Genomic DNA, 15,920 nt, shown 5'->3' with positions numbered 1-15,920 from the left:
GGAACAACGGGCACCTGCTCTGCCATTTGAGCCACTTCGTGGCAGGAAGAGTGAGGATGGGAGGCTGCAGAGCTGATGTGTGGAAGATGGAAGCTCTGGGCTCTAGCAGGGCTGTATTGGGCCTGGATGCCACCCAGTGAATAGTGAGGGCCATTCTTTACAGCTCCTCACTCTGCCGCAGGCCACCAAGTCGCTTTCACACCTGACTGGACATCGCTTCCTCAACAGCAGGTTCATGGCAGATGGGGATGCCAGGGCAGCTGGGCAGTGGCCAAGAGGCTGGAGTGAAATACAATGAGAGGCCTTGTGCCGAGCACATGTAAAGTACACTGTGCAGCCAACCCAGAAATAACTGGGGAGACTTCCGAGAATGCATCAGAATTCCTGAATGAGACGGCAAGGGCTCAGAGCTGTTGAGACTGAAATGTGGATGTTACTGTGATCTCATTTGCACTCATTGCTGGTGAGAGCTAGGACATTTGAGTTTTACCTACCGTGGAATTATTATACAGCCATTATACCAGGCTAGTGCAGACCTCTATTTATTGACGTGAAAAGAGTCACAGTCTAGTGACTCTTTACAAACAGGAAGGCAGAAGTCCCCAGCGCTTTTCAGGGACCCAGGCTCTGAGTACAAAGGGAAAATCCAGTCAGCTGGCCTACTGTGTTGGGGTGGTCACTGACAGCGTTTTTAAGACATGGTGTCTGAAACCCACAGTAATAGAAAACAGTCTTTGGGCTGGTCGCAGTGGCTCACGCCTATAATCCCAACTCTTTGGTTGGCCAAGGCAGGAGGATCACTTGAGCCCAGGAGTTCAAGACCAGCCTGAGCAACATAGGGAGACCCCCCATCTCTACCAATAAAAAATAAAAAATGAAAAACAGCCAGATGTGGTGGCACATGCCTGTGGTCCCAGCTGGATGGGAGGCTGAGGTGGGAGGATTGCTGAGGCCCGTGAGATTGAGGCTGTGCAGTGAGCCGTGACCGCATCACTGCCCTCCAGCCTGGATGACAGAGCAAGACCTTGTCTCAAAAAAATAAATACATAAAAATAAAACAGTCTTTAGAATATTGAGGTTAATTTCTCTACCCAGAAAGCAATCTTTAATTTTATTAATAAGAACACAAAAGAAGGTAGGTAGTATCCCAGGCAGCTGACTGCTTACATTTGGAACAGTGGCAGCAGCGATATCACAGGAAGCACATCTGTATGTCAGGCACTGTTAGCGGCCAGTCTCTTCCTCCATCTGGTGAACCTAGGCTCCGTTCAGCTGCTGGGCAAGGGTCTACTTCAGCAGAGGCAAGCCCCTCCCTAGCCCCCAGGGGCAAATCTTGATTCATCTGTACCAGACATGGTAAGTCTATTCCCTTTGCTGGAAATTGTTTTGGGAAAGGGTCTGTGATGCAATTCTGGCCAAGTTTAGGAAAGTTTTCCTGCTTTTAAAAACAACAGCCTCTCTTCTGGCTTTGGGACACTGAGAAGAAGTGATGCTGGGCCTGCTGGAGCCATCTTGCATCTGCGAGGCTTCCATTAAGTAGGAGCTGAAGGACTGCAATGGCAGAGTAGAGAGAAGAAAGAACATGAGTCCTCAGTGATGCTGCTGACCCGCAGAAACCGCCAGTCCTGACACCCCCGAACTTCAGACCTCGTTTTGATTCAGAGACACATTTATACATTTCATATATATACACACACATATATGTATACATATATATACATATACATGATATATATATACATATATACATATACATGATATATATATACATATATACATATACATGATATATATGTATATATGTATATATATATATATATTTTTTTTTTTTTTTTTTTGAGACAGAGCTTTGCTCTTGTCGCCCAGGCTGGAATGCAGTGGCATGATCTCGGCTCACTGTAACCTCCACCTCCTGGGTTCATGTGATTCTCCTGCCTCAGCTTCCCAAGTAGCTGGGATTACAGGTATGCACCATCACGCCCAGCTAATTGTATTTTTAGTAGAGACAGGGTTTCACCATCCTGGCCAGGCTGGTCTCGAACTCCTGACCTCAGGTAACCCACCCACTTCAGCCTCCCAAAGTGCTGGGATCACAAGCATGAGCCACCAGAGCCGGTCGCATTTTCATATTCTTAAATGCAGGATGTGTCTTACAAGCAATGGCATCTCAGTTTGAGTGAATTACAAAATGTGAGATTTTAGGCTGGGCACGGTGGCTCACGCCTGTAATCCCAGCACTTTGGGAGGCCGAGGAGGGTGGATCACGAGGTCAGGAGATTGAGACCATCCTGGCTAACACAGTGAAACCCCATCTCTACTAAAAATACACACACAAAAAAATTAGCCAGGCCTGGTGGCGGGTGCCTGTAGTCCCAGCTACTCAGGAGGCTGAGGCAGGAGAATGGCTTGAACCCGGGAGGCAGAGCTTGCAGTGAGTGGAGATCGTACCACTGCACTCCAGCCTGGGCGACAGAGCGAGACTCAGTCTCAAAAAAAATAAATAAATAAAAAGTGAGATTTTAAAAAGAAATCTTATTAAGTCATTTTAAGTTGGGTGTTCTGTTTCAGTCAAATCATCCTAAATGATAGCTTTTAAAAATAATTCTTCCCAGAAGAATGGATCATGGCAGAATACAGAAAATGAGCTCATGTGTGCAAGCTTCCTTTCTGAAATCATAACAGCTATGTGTATATGAAGTGTTTACTCTGTGGCAGGTACTCTGGAAGCAGCTTTTATTCACTGTCTCATCTGATTCTCATGACAGCCCTGTCATTATCCCCCGCCACCCCCCCCCCACCCTTCCCATTTCACAGCTGAGGAAGTCAAGGTGCAGAAAGGTTAAAGGAACTCATAAGTGAAGGCACTGAGATCTGAACTCAAACAACCCAGCCTAAAAATCGATGGTCTCAGCCACCATGCTGTGTTTCCTAAAAAAATTACACTATGACAGTGGAACGTTTTTGCTTAACTCCAGAGAATTTAATTCACCCACCTAGAAAACCCGTCATGAAAACATAGAGGATTTTTTCCTGAGAGTTCTTAGGACTGTGGAACAGTGTCACAAATCCTGTTCAGAAACCTGGGATCATGCAGATGACCAGGCAGATGGAAGAAAAGTAAACATATAAAAATAAAAAAACCTGGGATCACTGCTTTAAGTTTCACCTAGCTTTAACTTTCTGGAGGAGGAGAAATATAACACAGACCCTATGCATTGAGAATAGATGGCGTTGGAGTTGTGGATTATCTGTGCTTGCCAACAGTGTCCAGGAAGAAAAGCGATGCATTTGACTTCCCTGTTTGGCAGAGCCACTGCCTCTAGAGTATTACTCAAAAATTGATTTTTTAAAAATAAAAATAAATGAATTTGAAGACGATATAATGTTCCGTGGATCTCTTCTGTTATTTCCTGGGCATGTCTCTCCATGACCAGAAACCCTTGCCTTCTTACAGCTGTTGCATAACCTTTGCTTGTGGTGGTGTTTGTTCCTGTTGCCTTGAAAGTCCCTTCACTGCATTCTCTTCTCTGCTCTGCAAATTCCAGCTTGTACTTAAATACTTCCTGTGAAGTTTTGACTGAGATGCTGCAACAATTCCCGAGCTGTTTCATCGTGGCACCTTCCTGGTGTCAGGTGGATTAGCACATTGTCTGCAACCCAGGAGGACCTGGAGGAAAGTCCCAGCTCTACTGATTCTAGCTGAGTAACCTTGGCAAAGGTCACCTCACTTCTCTCTGAGCCTTATTTTCTCATCTGCAAAATGAGGAGGAGGAGGAGGAGGATCATCCAAACATCACGGGACTTCGTTAAATCAGTGCTTTGGAGCACTTAGCACAGCGCCTGGTGCAAGGTAAGCACTTGATAAATGGGAGTTCGTGTTATTTCAACATACTTTGAACACTCATCCCACTGCTTTATGACTATTTGTTTGTATGTCTGGCTTTTCTGCTAGATGGTGAGCAAAACAAGCATCACTCTTCATTCTTGTTTTGTTTCTAACTCTCTAAATCATCTTTATTCTCGTGTAACTTACATACAATACAGTATAACCATTTACAATGTATGGTTCAGTAGTCCAATAAGTGTATAGACCCATATAACCACAATCCCAGTTAAGATTTAGAACATTGTTGTCACCTCAAAAGCACCTTCTTAGGCAGGTGCGGTGGCTCATGCCAGTAATCCCAGCACTTTGGGAGGCAGAGGCCGGTGGATCACCTGAGGTCAGGAGTTTGAGACCAGCCTGGCCAATGTGGCAAAACCCTGTCTCTACTACAAATACAAAAAATTAGTTGGGCGTGGTGGCGGGCATCTGTAATCCCAGCTACTCAGGAGGCTGAGGCAGGAGAATCGCTTGAACCTGGGAGGCGAGGTTGCAGTGAGCCGAGATCGTACCATTGCACTCCAGCCTGGGTGACGAGAGCAAAACTCCATCTCAAAAAAAAAAAATACAACTTTCTAGGCCGGGCACGGTGGCTCACACCTGTAACCCACCACTTTGGGAGGCCGAGGCGGGCGAATCACTTGAGGTCAGGAGTTCAAGACCAACCTGGCCAATATGATGAAACCTCGTCTCTACTAAAAATACAAACATTAGCTGGGCATGGTGGTGCAAGCCCGTAGTCCCTACTACTCAGGAGGCTGAGGCAGGAGAATCTCTTGAACCCAGGAGGTGGAAGTTGCAGTGAGCCAAGATCATGCCACTGCACTCCAGCCTGGTTGACAAAATGAGACTCCATCTCAAAAAAAAAGAAAAAAATAAATGAAAAACCAAAAAAACAAAAACCTTCTTACCCTTGCAGTCAACCCCCATGATATCTAACCCTGGCCCCAGTCAACCACTGATGCCTTTTGTCACTATCAGTCGGTTCTGCCTGTTCTAGAATTCCATGTACATGTCATCATCACACAGTAGGGGCTCTTTTGTGTCTGGCTTCTCTCAATTTACCCATGTCGTCGGCATCAGCAGTTCCTTTCCTTTTCATTGCTGAGTATTATTCTGTCTTCATATATCTCAGTGTGTTTATCTATTCCCATGTTGAGGAATATTTGGGTTGTTTCCAGTTTGGAGCTGTTAGTAATAAAGCTGCCATGAACATCTTTGCAGTCTTTTTGTGGATGTAAGTTTTCATTCCTCTGGGATAACTTTATAAGAAACCACCATGCTGGTTTCCCAAGTGATTATAACACTTCACCAGTCCCCAGCCGTGTATGATAGGGTCACATCTTGGACAATACTTACTATGGTCAGCCTTCAGCTTCAACCACTCTGGTGGGCATGTAGTGGTATGTCATTGGGCTTTTGATTTGCATGTGGAGTATCTTTCTTTCCCAAAGTGCTGGTATTACAGGCGTGAGCCACCGCGCCCAGCCGCATGTTGAACAACTTTCTATGTATTTTAGCTGTATGTATATTTTTTGTTGTAGTGTCTATTAAAACCTTTCCCCACTTTTTTATTGGGCCGTCTTATTATCGAATTGTAAAAGTTCTTTATGTATTCCGGATACAAGTCCTTTCTCAGATTTTTGTTTGACAAATATTTACTCCTAGTCTTTCCAAGAGCAGAGGCTTAATTTCGATAAAGTCCAATGTATTGATTTTTCTTTTCTGGTTAGTGCTTTTTGTATCCTGTTGAAAGGACCTTTCTTTCTCCATTGGATTGCCTTTGCTGCATCTGTTTTTGGATTCCCTTGATCTGTCTGTATATCCTTATGAATCTCACACTGTCTTGACCTCTGATTCTGTCTCCTCCTCACCTTAGCAAAGCCACTGTGGTCCGCTTGGGTTTCCCCTCCCCAAGGCACAGTCAGGGAACTGTCTCCAGGCAGAAGCTGAGGCAGTCATGGGGTCACTGTCCTGTGTGCTGCCTGTTGTCAAGTGTCTGCTGCTTATATCTTGCCCAGTTTTCTGGTTGTTTGTGGCAGAAGGTCTTAATCCGTTTCTGGATCCACAGTGCCTGGCACACAGCACTCCAGACACAGTTCATTACAGTCGCTTTCGACTGGGAAAGTCGGTGGGGCCCCCAGAGAGCTTCTGGTCCATCCCCTTCATTTTACTAAACTGTTCTTTTCCTGAGGAGATCATTAGTCCTCTGCGTCCTCACTCCAGCCCACCTGGGCTTGACAAATGTTTATCAAATGAGGAAGCCGAGGTTCAGAGAACAAAAGGTCACAGGGACAGGCAGGGTTGGGCTGGCAGAACTAGGCCACCTAGGCTGGGGCCTTCCTATAGGACCAACCGGCAGGGCAGGGTCTGTCTCTCCTCGAGTGTCACTCCTGACACCTGATACAGGGTTTGTACATTGCAAGTTCCCAGGACACGCTTGTTAAATAAATGACCAAATGAACACATTAATTTATTTTAATGCTTAGTTCAAATGGCTTCTGCCTCTGCATATGATATTGTGTGTATGTTTGTGTATGTGTATGTCTCTGTGTGTGTATGTATGTTTATGTGTATCTCTGTGTGTGTGTCTGTGTGTATGTGTATGCTGTGTGTGTCTATATGTGTATATGTCTGTATGTGTGTAAATGTGTATGTATGTGTCTGTGTATATGTGTGTATGTGTCTGTGTGAATGTGTGTGTCTGTGCATATGCATGTGTATCTGTGATTGTGTGTGTCTGTTTTATTCGTGTATATGTGTATGTGTGTGTGTATATGTGTGTGAATGTTTGTATATGTGTGTCTGTGTATGCATGTGTATGTGTGAATGTGTATGTGTATGTTTATATGTGTGTATGTCTGTATGTGTGAATGTGTATGTATGTTTATATGTGTGTGTGTCTGTGTATATGTGAATGTGTGTTATGTGTGTCTATGTGTGTGTCTGTGTGTATATGTGTGTGAATATGTTTGTATATGTGTATGTCTGTGTATGTGTGTGTGAATGTGTTATGTGTGTCTGTATGTGTGTGAATATGTATATGTGTATGTCTGTGTATGTGTGTGTGTGAATGTGTGTTATGTGCGTGTATGTGTGTGTGAATGTGTGTCTCTGTGAATGTGTGTGTATGTCTGTGTGTGTATTATATGTTTGTATAGGTGTATGTCTGTGTTTGTGTCTGTGTGAATGTGTGTGTCTCTGTGTGTGAATATGTGTGTGTGTGTGTGAATGTGTGTGTGTGTTCACATAGGGACAGGATTGGCCTCTCCTCCCCAGGCTCACAGGCTGAGTCTGTTAGTAAATTTTTAAAAATTTTCTCAGCCCCCCACTACAGTCATCATCCCCACTAGGGGGCACACGTGTCCCACAGAGAGGGTCTGCGCTCCTTAGGCACAAGGACTGGCTTCCCGCTGTCAGCGGATCCCCCTGAAAGCCGATCCCCCTGAAAGCCACCTCGTTGGTCTCCATGCCCTGCACCCCCCCTGCAAAAACAAGTCAAAACAACCTTCCTCACCAGGCTCCCCGTCTCCAGCTGGGCTGCTGGCTGCCATCCTGTCCTCTCCCCAGGGCCCTGCCCCTGGCTGAAGAAGGCAACAGAGTGGCAGTGGCAGTGACTGTGGGTGATGACCTCGCTGTCTGTCATCCCTGCCAGGGACCACCACATCCTCTCTGAGGAAGACTGAGGGGTCCTAAAGGGGCAGCTCTCCTCTCCCCCTCACCTGGCAGGCAAGAACCAGCCTCTCAGGGCCCAGAGTCTGGTCTGCCCTTGAATGTGAGTTCCTGAAGACAGAACAGTGGCAATGACCCGGGCCAATACCAGCCCACTTGCAAAGGCAGGCTGGGCGGGACCACAGCTCCATTCCTTGTACCTTGTAGACAGGTCACAATCAGAATTTCCTCATGGCCCGCAGCTCGAGACTCAGGCCCCCTCTATCCCAAGCTTTGGCGTCAAATTTCCCAGGCTCAGGTCCTGGCTTCACTGCCACCTATGAGTGACCTTGAGCAAGTTCTGTGAACCTCACTTTCCTTATTGGATAAATGATAACAGTTCCCGCCGCATAAATGAAACAGTGCGTAAAATACAGCAGCTGGCATGGTGCCTAGCACATAGTAAGCGCCCAATGCATGTTAGTGGTTATTAATCATACGATTAATATCATCATTACATTAACATAAGCTTCCGTGCGAACCAAGCTGTTCTTCTGAGGTTCACAAAGAAGCATTATCTTCCTCTAGCTCTAGGTCTTGGGCTTCTTCCTAACAGTGAGGCCCCCCACAGAGGGGCTACGGGAGCCTGAGGAACCAGCAGGGTTTGCTCTCTCGCCATTGTGCCTGTCTCAGAGCGGGCACCGTGCCCTACCCATCTCGTCTTGGCCCACCACCTTTACTGTTTGCGCTTGCCCAGGACTGTCTGCGCACACACACACACACACAACTGCACACTTGGAGTGGGTGGGTACTCCCCAAGGTGACATCTACACCCCAGGGTGACAGTGGACAGCTACAGCTGCGGTGGCTACTTCCCTTGCTCCCACCACACCCCCACCACCTCATGAGTTCCCTGGTCATGCTCCAGTCTCCAGGAGAGACTGGCAGCCGCTCTGAGCCTCAGTCGCAGGAGCAGCACCTCCCTGCTCCCGGTTGCTGCCCTCAGCCGCCCTGCAGCTCCAAGCAGCCTTTCCCCGTCACTCAGGCTCCCCCAGCAGAGAGATTAGCATTCACACGGAGGAAGGCACCACAGCAGGGCAGCGCCTCCCGTCTTGTCAAGGAGCTGAGGTTCATTCCGGAAGCAGAGCCAGCTGGGAGTGGCGCTGTCCAGGTCGAGGCCACCACTGGAGGTTGGGACACGGTTCTGGGCACAGAGAGGCAGTGGTGGTCTTCTCCAGTACAGGCTTACAGGGGGCTTCCCCACCCCAGCAATGCCACCCTCTGCCATCCTCTGATCTGTCGCAGAACTACTGGTCGCCCAGCTCTGTGTATGTGGAGAGACGGCAGGAAGGACCACAGAGTGAGGATGTGAGGAACTCTAGCCGTCCTGAATCTACCACTGTTCAGTAACTTACAGTTCAAACCGGATTGTGCCAGCTCACATATATGGGACACTTACCCAACGTGCTAAGCATCTTCCACGCGTTATCTAATCAACCCTTACAACTCTAAGAGACAGATACCAGTAGGATCTCCATCCTACAGCTAAAGAAACTGAGGCACAGAGGTGTTCAGACACTTACCCAGGCCACAGAGGTAGGGTGTGCTGGTGGAACAAGGTTCAAACCCAGGAGCTCTGACTCTGGACGCCTTGCTTTTGGACTCTGTTATTTCACAGTAGCCAGCACCCCAGACCCCACCCTTTGGCTCAGCTCTCCCTCTCTAGTTGCCCTTTATTTGCCCTCTCCCAAGCCCCTGAGCACTCCTGCTCCAATTCCCAAGCAGCGGCTCTTTGCAAGGAAAGGGAGGAAAAAGGACTCAGCCTCCGTGGGGACAATGTCATAGTCAGGATTTAATTCCCCCATTTAAAGGTCCACCCTTGCCCTGAGCTTCACAATAACCCCTGTGATGGGAGCCAGTGGGCCAAGGAAGGGGCACCGGGGTCCCAGGAGCCTTCTGTGGGGAGCTCTAGGCTGAGAGAGGTAACTTTCTGCAGCAGGAGCTGCAAATGTGCAGATTGCGCAGAGAGCCCAAGGGTGGGAGAGGCCCCGGGAATAAGAGGCGAGCGTGGGCTGGGTGTGCGGGGAAGGTGTAAACACAATCTGCTCCCACCAAAGCCAGCCTTCTCCCTGGGGGAGACAGCCCCCCCACCCAGCCCACATGGCACCCCAGCTGCCCAGGCAACCTCCAAGCCCAGGCAGCCACAGCCCCGCTGGCCGCCAGCAGCCCCTTCCTCTCTTTTTCCCGCCCTTCCTCTGGATGGGATCCCTGGAGCAGCCACCACCTCCTGCGCAGGTTCTCGGAACAGTGCTGTGGAGGGGCGCTGCCCTGGGGTAGTGCGTCTGGGCCGTGAGCCAGCTCCATGACCTCGGCCTGACAATTCCTCAGACCAGTGGAAGGAGATGAGCAACTTGGAAATGGCAGCAAGGATGAGGTGACAGGAACATGGCAAATAGATTAGAGAATAAATGCAGATAGGATCGGGGAACACAGACTGGGTCCCGGGAACAGTGCCCTCTGGCCCTCAGCCTGACAGTTCTGTCACCAGGAAGGCCGATGCCTCCCAAGAGAGACAGGCTGACAGGAGCTGAGGCAGGCGATCACGGGCTCACGGCCTGGGTCAGGCTGGCGCTCTGGCTTTGCCTCTGCAGGCTCCTTCCCTAGTGTGACTTTCCCCCTGCCTCCTGCCTGCCCTACTTTGAGAGGCTCCCACAGAACTGCCTTCGCACACACCCCAGCCAGGCTCCCCGAGGTACCAGCAGGCCCTCCCCAGCGGGGTGCGCCTCCTCCCCCACCCTGAGCGCCTCCCCAGCGGTTCCCTCTCCTCTGCGGCATCCCTCACCCTTTCCCTTCCTTCCCTTCAGAGGCGGAGTGGCAGCTGAAGTGCTGCTGTCTAGAGAACTCCATCTCCTACTGCCTGGAAGTCAAGGGCACGGGCCAGCCAGGCAGAGACATCGCCGCTGGGCTGGGAGGGGGGCTGGCTGGGGAGGAGAGGCGCGTGTGCACAGAGGCACGGGGGGCTTTTGAAGACTAATAGCTGTGAGACATCGGGAGCAGCTGCCTGCAGGGTCTGCGCCTGGATCTGGGAGCAGAAGCAGAAATCTTTTATCTCTGCTCAGGATCGCGCAGGATTGGAAAGAGAGAAATAGCAGAGCAGCTGGGGGCAAAGGAGGCAGCCGCTGGGACTGAGCATCAGCAAATTGATAAAAACAAGTGTCAGGCTTTTTCCTTCCCACACGCTACTGCCCGTTTGGAACACACGCGCTTGCACACACACAGAAAACACACTCGGAGGACAAGCTGTCAGTTGCTCCCATCCAGCTGCGGGCAGACATGTCACAGATCCAACTGGCATTTCTTATTGATAATTTCAGCAGAGCAGCCAGTGACAGGATGAGCTCTGGGAACCGGGGAAAGGCAAATGACACAAAAGCGAGTGCCACTGTGGCAAACCGACACCAGCACCTCGGACCACAAGTGGAGGCTTAACAGAATAACTCCTGGGCTGACAGGCAGTTGGCCAGGCCAGCAAACCACCCCCAACCCCTGCAAACTGTGTTAGGTTCCAGGGGGAGGCCGCCTGCCATGGTGGGTAGGAGCGTGGGCCCTGCAGCTCCAGTGTGAGCCTGGGAGCCTCCACTTCCTAGCTAGGTGATGTTGGGCAAATTATTTAACCTCTCTCTGTGTTTCCCCATTTAGAAATTGTGGATAATAACATTACCAGGCTCTGTGGGTGACTGAAGATTAAATTAGAGAATGAATGGAAGCCCTTGCTTAGTAAATGTGAGCTATCAGCCATCCTTTGTTTCTGGGGTCTCCTCACTCCTTACTTATTCCTGCCTCTTGCCTGGGCTGCTGGCTGCCCTGGAATTAGCCCGGTGGACCCAGCAAGTCCCTCATCCTAGGCTTTCTCAGGCTCAGCAGTCCCTCAGAGGAGCCTCAGGAACTCAGAGGGAAGGAAGCCCGTCCAAGAGCAGCTTGGTCTTGGATCGAGGCTCAGCCAGGTCCTGCTCAGGAGCCCACACCCAGGGCCTGGGGGAAGGGGAGACTGGCAGGTTCCAGGCTGAGAGGGAGGCGTCTACCTTCTCTAGTGCTGCTTCCCCCCATTCTCCCTCTTGCTGCTGCTCCAGCTCCCACAGCATCCTCCTGGGTTAGGGGACGAACCAGGACCTGAGCTGAAACAGAAAACCAGAACACATCAGCATTTCTCCCACACCTGGGGATGGGACTTGCATTTCAGAGTGGATGTTCCAGAGCACCGCCTCTCCCTTGGGCATCCTCCGACACTGCCCTCATGCCCCAGCACGACCACCTCGCCATCCCCAAGCCTAGAAAATGTGGTCAAACCACACCTGGTTCTCTTCAAACTAACCCTTGCCCCATGGCCTGGAACTCTCTGTGGGAGGGCTGGGCTCTCTGTGGGAGGCAAGAGTAGGCAGGAAGAGCTATGGCTGTGCCCAGCCCCTCCCTGTCCCTCCACAGGTCCCGGCCGCATTGGGCTGTGGGACTAGAGGCTGCAAAAGAGCCTTTGAAGCTCTAAGTCCCCCGGCTCTGAGACTGCGCTCTCTCAAGGGTTCCTCAAAGGTACACTTGAGTTCCTCTCAAGGGCTCAAGGTAGCAGCCAAAGGCATGAGTCCATCCGCCTACTTTGAACCTCCATCAGTGACCACAAGAGCTGAACACTGCCTGCTATCCTCCCACGTGGCCGGGCCTTGCCTATTGCTTCCTGCCTGTCCCCAGCCTTGCCCTCTGCCCTCCCCAGCTCCCAGCCCTGCCCTACCTGCCTGAGCCAGCTGATCCCAGTCTCTGGGCCTGAGCCCCACCTGCAGAGGTGAGGGCTTACTTCAGAGGTTCTTTCTCCCTAAACAGAGGAAAGCACTGGGGTCAGGATTGAAGGGCACGACCTTCCCATGTTTCTGACTCTCCTCTTCCTCCTCCTCCCATCCCTATCAATTCACCCCAATATTGAGGGGCAGGACCACCTAAGGAATCAGTTGGCGTTTAGGACAGTGTGACTGGAGAGTAGAAATGTCACCCCCACTGCCAGCCTTCCACGGCAGCCACCATCGGCAGGTGGTTCCTCGATGTCAGACCAATTTTTCCAGTTAACTGGGTCCCAAGGAGTTAATAGGCAACTGCTTCCTTCTGGCTAAGTCACGCCAGGCCAGGCCTGGCCAGATGGTCCTCAGATTTGGCCTTTTCTCTCCTGCCAGGAGGTCCAGGTCCATTTCATGTAGAAGAGACCCTGCCTGGAATCAGGGGCCTGAACGTCCCGCATTAGCCACAAATGAGATAGATGATCTAGAGCAAGCCACCTAAATCTCCCTTTCCCTCAGTTTCCACAACCATTAACCAAAGATTAAAAACACATGTCCTGCCAATCCTCTGGGGTTACTGAGCCTCCCGAGTGACTTAATATATAAGAAACCTCTGGAGAAAACCAAAGCACAGGTCCCGAGCATGAAACAAGACAGCTGCTAGCATTTATGGAGCAATCACTCTGCACCCTCACCAAAACCTCACAACCACTCTGTTATTAATCCTAGTTTACATATAAATAAACTGATGGCGTAAATTTCCCCCATAGTCTTTCCATTAGTAAGGGGGAAGCCAGGATTTAAATTCTCCCTGCCCAACTCCAGACCCGGGCTCAATAGCGTGGACCACCCAGCATTTGAGGGCCTCCTATCGGGGGAGGCCCAGGGGTGGTCATTATAGCCGATTTAACTAGCGATATCAATTAGGCACTATTATGATGATGCCAGCTGGCCTATCGAGTTGAGGTGTTGCAGAAATGCCTCCGTTTCCTGTACAGGCCCAGGGCTTCCCATTGGGCCTTCTGATCATCAGAATCTCGGGACTCAGAATCCCAGGACTCAGATAACAGGACACAGAAAGACTGAAGTTCTCTCGGTTACCAGTTTCCGCACATATAAGGGACACATTGCTGGCAGGTCCCCACTCAGAAAGAGACATGGATGGTCACAGTACCCGCCACCCGAGTCTTCCCTGTATGGAGACACCCTCCTGCCAGTGCGCCCTGACCCAAAGATGTCATCGGATCTTTTTTACTCTGTTTCACTGGGAGCAAAAAAGTCACTCTTCAGACAGATCTCCCATGCTGAGTCCATAGGCACAGAACGAACCCCTCATGCACGGGAACTTCATAAACATTCGCTGATTTTTTCCAGTGTTTGGTTGGGATAGGCGCCCCTATCATCGAAAGACACTGGTCACCCAGGGAAGGAAAAGTCTGGAAGTTCCCCCAACTTCACCCCCCAAAGACCACATGGCTCCAGCCTAGGGAAGAGTTAACTTTCTGGCCACTGGAGACAGCGTCCTGCCCGCAGGGTCTGCCCAGCCAATGGCACTCAATGCTGATGATGTCATGCTCCTCCCGTGCCTTCTATTGGGGACTGGACAGCGAATCCTGCTGGAGGCTCAGGCAGCAGAGCTGAGGCGGGGCGGGGGCAGAGGAGGAGGAGGGGGAAGGGCAAGGAAAGGCGAGCAAAGCCACACAGAGCTACTCCTGCCTCATCCCTCCTTCCACTCCCCTGTGCCTTCCGACAGAAGGTGCCCCGGGGGACCGCCCCGTGCTGGAGATGAGAGGCACAGCAGCTTTGGTCTAGAGGAGCAAGCTGAGGGCTCCCATTCCCAACTGCAGAAAACAGACATCCAGCCTGCCCAGCAGGCGGACAGGGAGCAGGGTGCCTAGGGCAAGGGCCAGGATACGGTGCACGCACAGGCGCGCACACAGGCACACACGTGCACCCCTAGGCATGCACAGCCACAGCTTCCTTGGCAGCACCCTCCCTCCCCCAGCCCAGACTCCTGCCTTACCTGCCTGAGGACTGAGGGTCTGCGTCCACACTGCTGCCCCTAGCTGCCCCATCCACGTCGCTGGGCTCTCTGTGGGAGGCAAGAGTAGGCAGGAAGAGCTATGGCTGTGCCCAGCCCCTCCCTGTCCTTCCACAGGTCCCGGCCGCATTGGGCTATGGGACTAGAGGCTGCAACTAGAGCCTTTGAAGCTCTAAGTCCCCCAGCTCTGAGACTGCGCTCTCTCAAGGGTTCCTCAAAATGCCCTCCCAGCCCCCCTGAAGGTTCACGCAGCCCCTGCCCACCTTCAGCTTGGTGGTAGCCCAGCCCCATGGTTCCCCCCCGACCAACCGCCAGCCATAGCCCAGTCAGTTTCTCACGGTTGGACTCGGTTGGCAAATCGGCGGCGCCAGAGCATTGCCAGGGTGCTGAGCAGGAAAAGGGTGGTGCACATGGCGCAGCTGCCCCATCCCCTCCCAGACCAAGTCTGCAGAAGGCCACAGGCAAGGGGCCAAAATGGCCCCAGCCAGCTCTCAGGAGCCACTGCCGTCTGTCCTGTGGTTCCTGCTGGGGATGGATTAGGAGGCTCAAGCTGATTAGTGGGTCAGCGGCCCCGACCTTGTGAGGACTGATTAAGCTCACTGGGCCCAGGTTCTCCCCTCCAGCGGTAGGGTCAAGGTGTGCGCTGTGGCATTGAGCACGTATTCGGAGTCTCGATCTGATGAGACTGGGCCTTGCTTGCAAGGAGCTGCCAGTCTAAACAAATGTGCTGTCAAGTACAATGACTGCAGTAGAGTGAACCAGGAGTTATTCAAGGCGCCTACAGGGCACTTTCAGAGTTGCAGGCATCAGGGCAAGGTTTAAAGAGGAGTAAGGGCATCTGAAATTGCAGAGAACAAGGCAGGATGAGCCCTCAGACAGAAGACACTGCCGAAGCTACTGACATGAAAGCATGGAGCATCTGCCAGTAACTGCAAGGTGAGTGGAGGTGAAGCAATGATGTCACCGTGGAAGCATCAGGAGAGGAGGAAGAAAGGGGAGGAATATTGGATAATGAAGCCAGAGAGACGGGAGACTCAACAGTGAAGGGCTGGCAGTTTTACCCTCTGGACAATCCTCTCCAAACTTTTCTGATTACACGCCCTCTTCAGTAAAAGGCAGAATTCAAGTGTGCACTCACAAAATAGACAGGTGCAGCCACTTACAAATTATATGCTAGACTACTGTACAGATTCATTCCTACACCATACGACTACATTACATTTGCAAAGGATGAGATGAAAAGAAATAGATATACGATTTCTCCTATTTTCTTTCCACATCCCAAGGGGACCTGTTGGGCAGCCACTTGGTCACACCAACCTTGAGAAACTGTTCAGTGTGTGTGTGGAGCATGGAGCCGGCCATGGCCACGCTGAGACATGGGTCTGGGAGTGGTGTGAGAACCTGAACCCACCCACTCCCCTCCACCCCCTCCAAGACCCCCAGGAGGCATTAGATTTTCCTTCCCTCAACAAGGGGGAGACAGTGTCAGAGGCACTGCCCCAGGGTCCCCCAGGCACCTGAACCC

At 51.1% G+C, this 15,920-nt stretch overlaps 1 protein-coding gene across 2 annotated transcripts; it reads right to left on the bottom strand.

Annotated features, from left to right (window-relative positions):
• Positions 1–1,078: 1,078 nt before the first annotated feature.
• Positions 1,079–15,525, bottom strand: PRCD (photoreceptor disc component). Of its 2 annotated transcripts, XM_054456453.2 has the most exons (5): positions 14,731–15,525; positions 14,375–14,443; positions 12,315–12,395; positions 11,617–11,709; positions 1,079–1,551 (listed from the first exon to the last, which is right to left on the bottom strand). In XM_054456453.2, exons 1-3 carry the CDS (start codon positions 14,802–14,804, stop codon positions 12,374–12,376), a joined length of 165 nt encoding a protein of 54 aa, XP_054312428.1. In that variant the 5' UTR covers positions 14,805–15,525; the 3' UTR covers positions 1,079–1,551; positions 11,617–11,709; positions 12,315–12,373. The 2 variants fall into 2 exon arrangements, with proteins under 2 accessions (XP_054312428.1, XP_054312427.1); XM_054456452.2 differs by lacking the exon at positions 12,315–12,395.
• Between the last annotated feature and the right edge of the window lie 395 nt (positions 15,526–15,920).

Source organism: Pongo pygmaeus, chromosome 19 (assembly GCF_028885625.2).
Source record: "Pongo pygmaeus isolate AG05252 chromosome 19, NHGRI_mPonPyg2-v2.0_pri, whole genome shotgun sequence".
NCBI lineage: Eukaryota > Metazoa > Chordata > Mammalia > Primates > Hominidae > Pongo > Pongo pygmaeus.
This window is presented reverse-complemented; position numbering and strand designations above follow the sequence as displayed.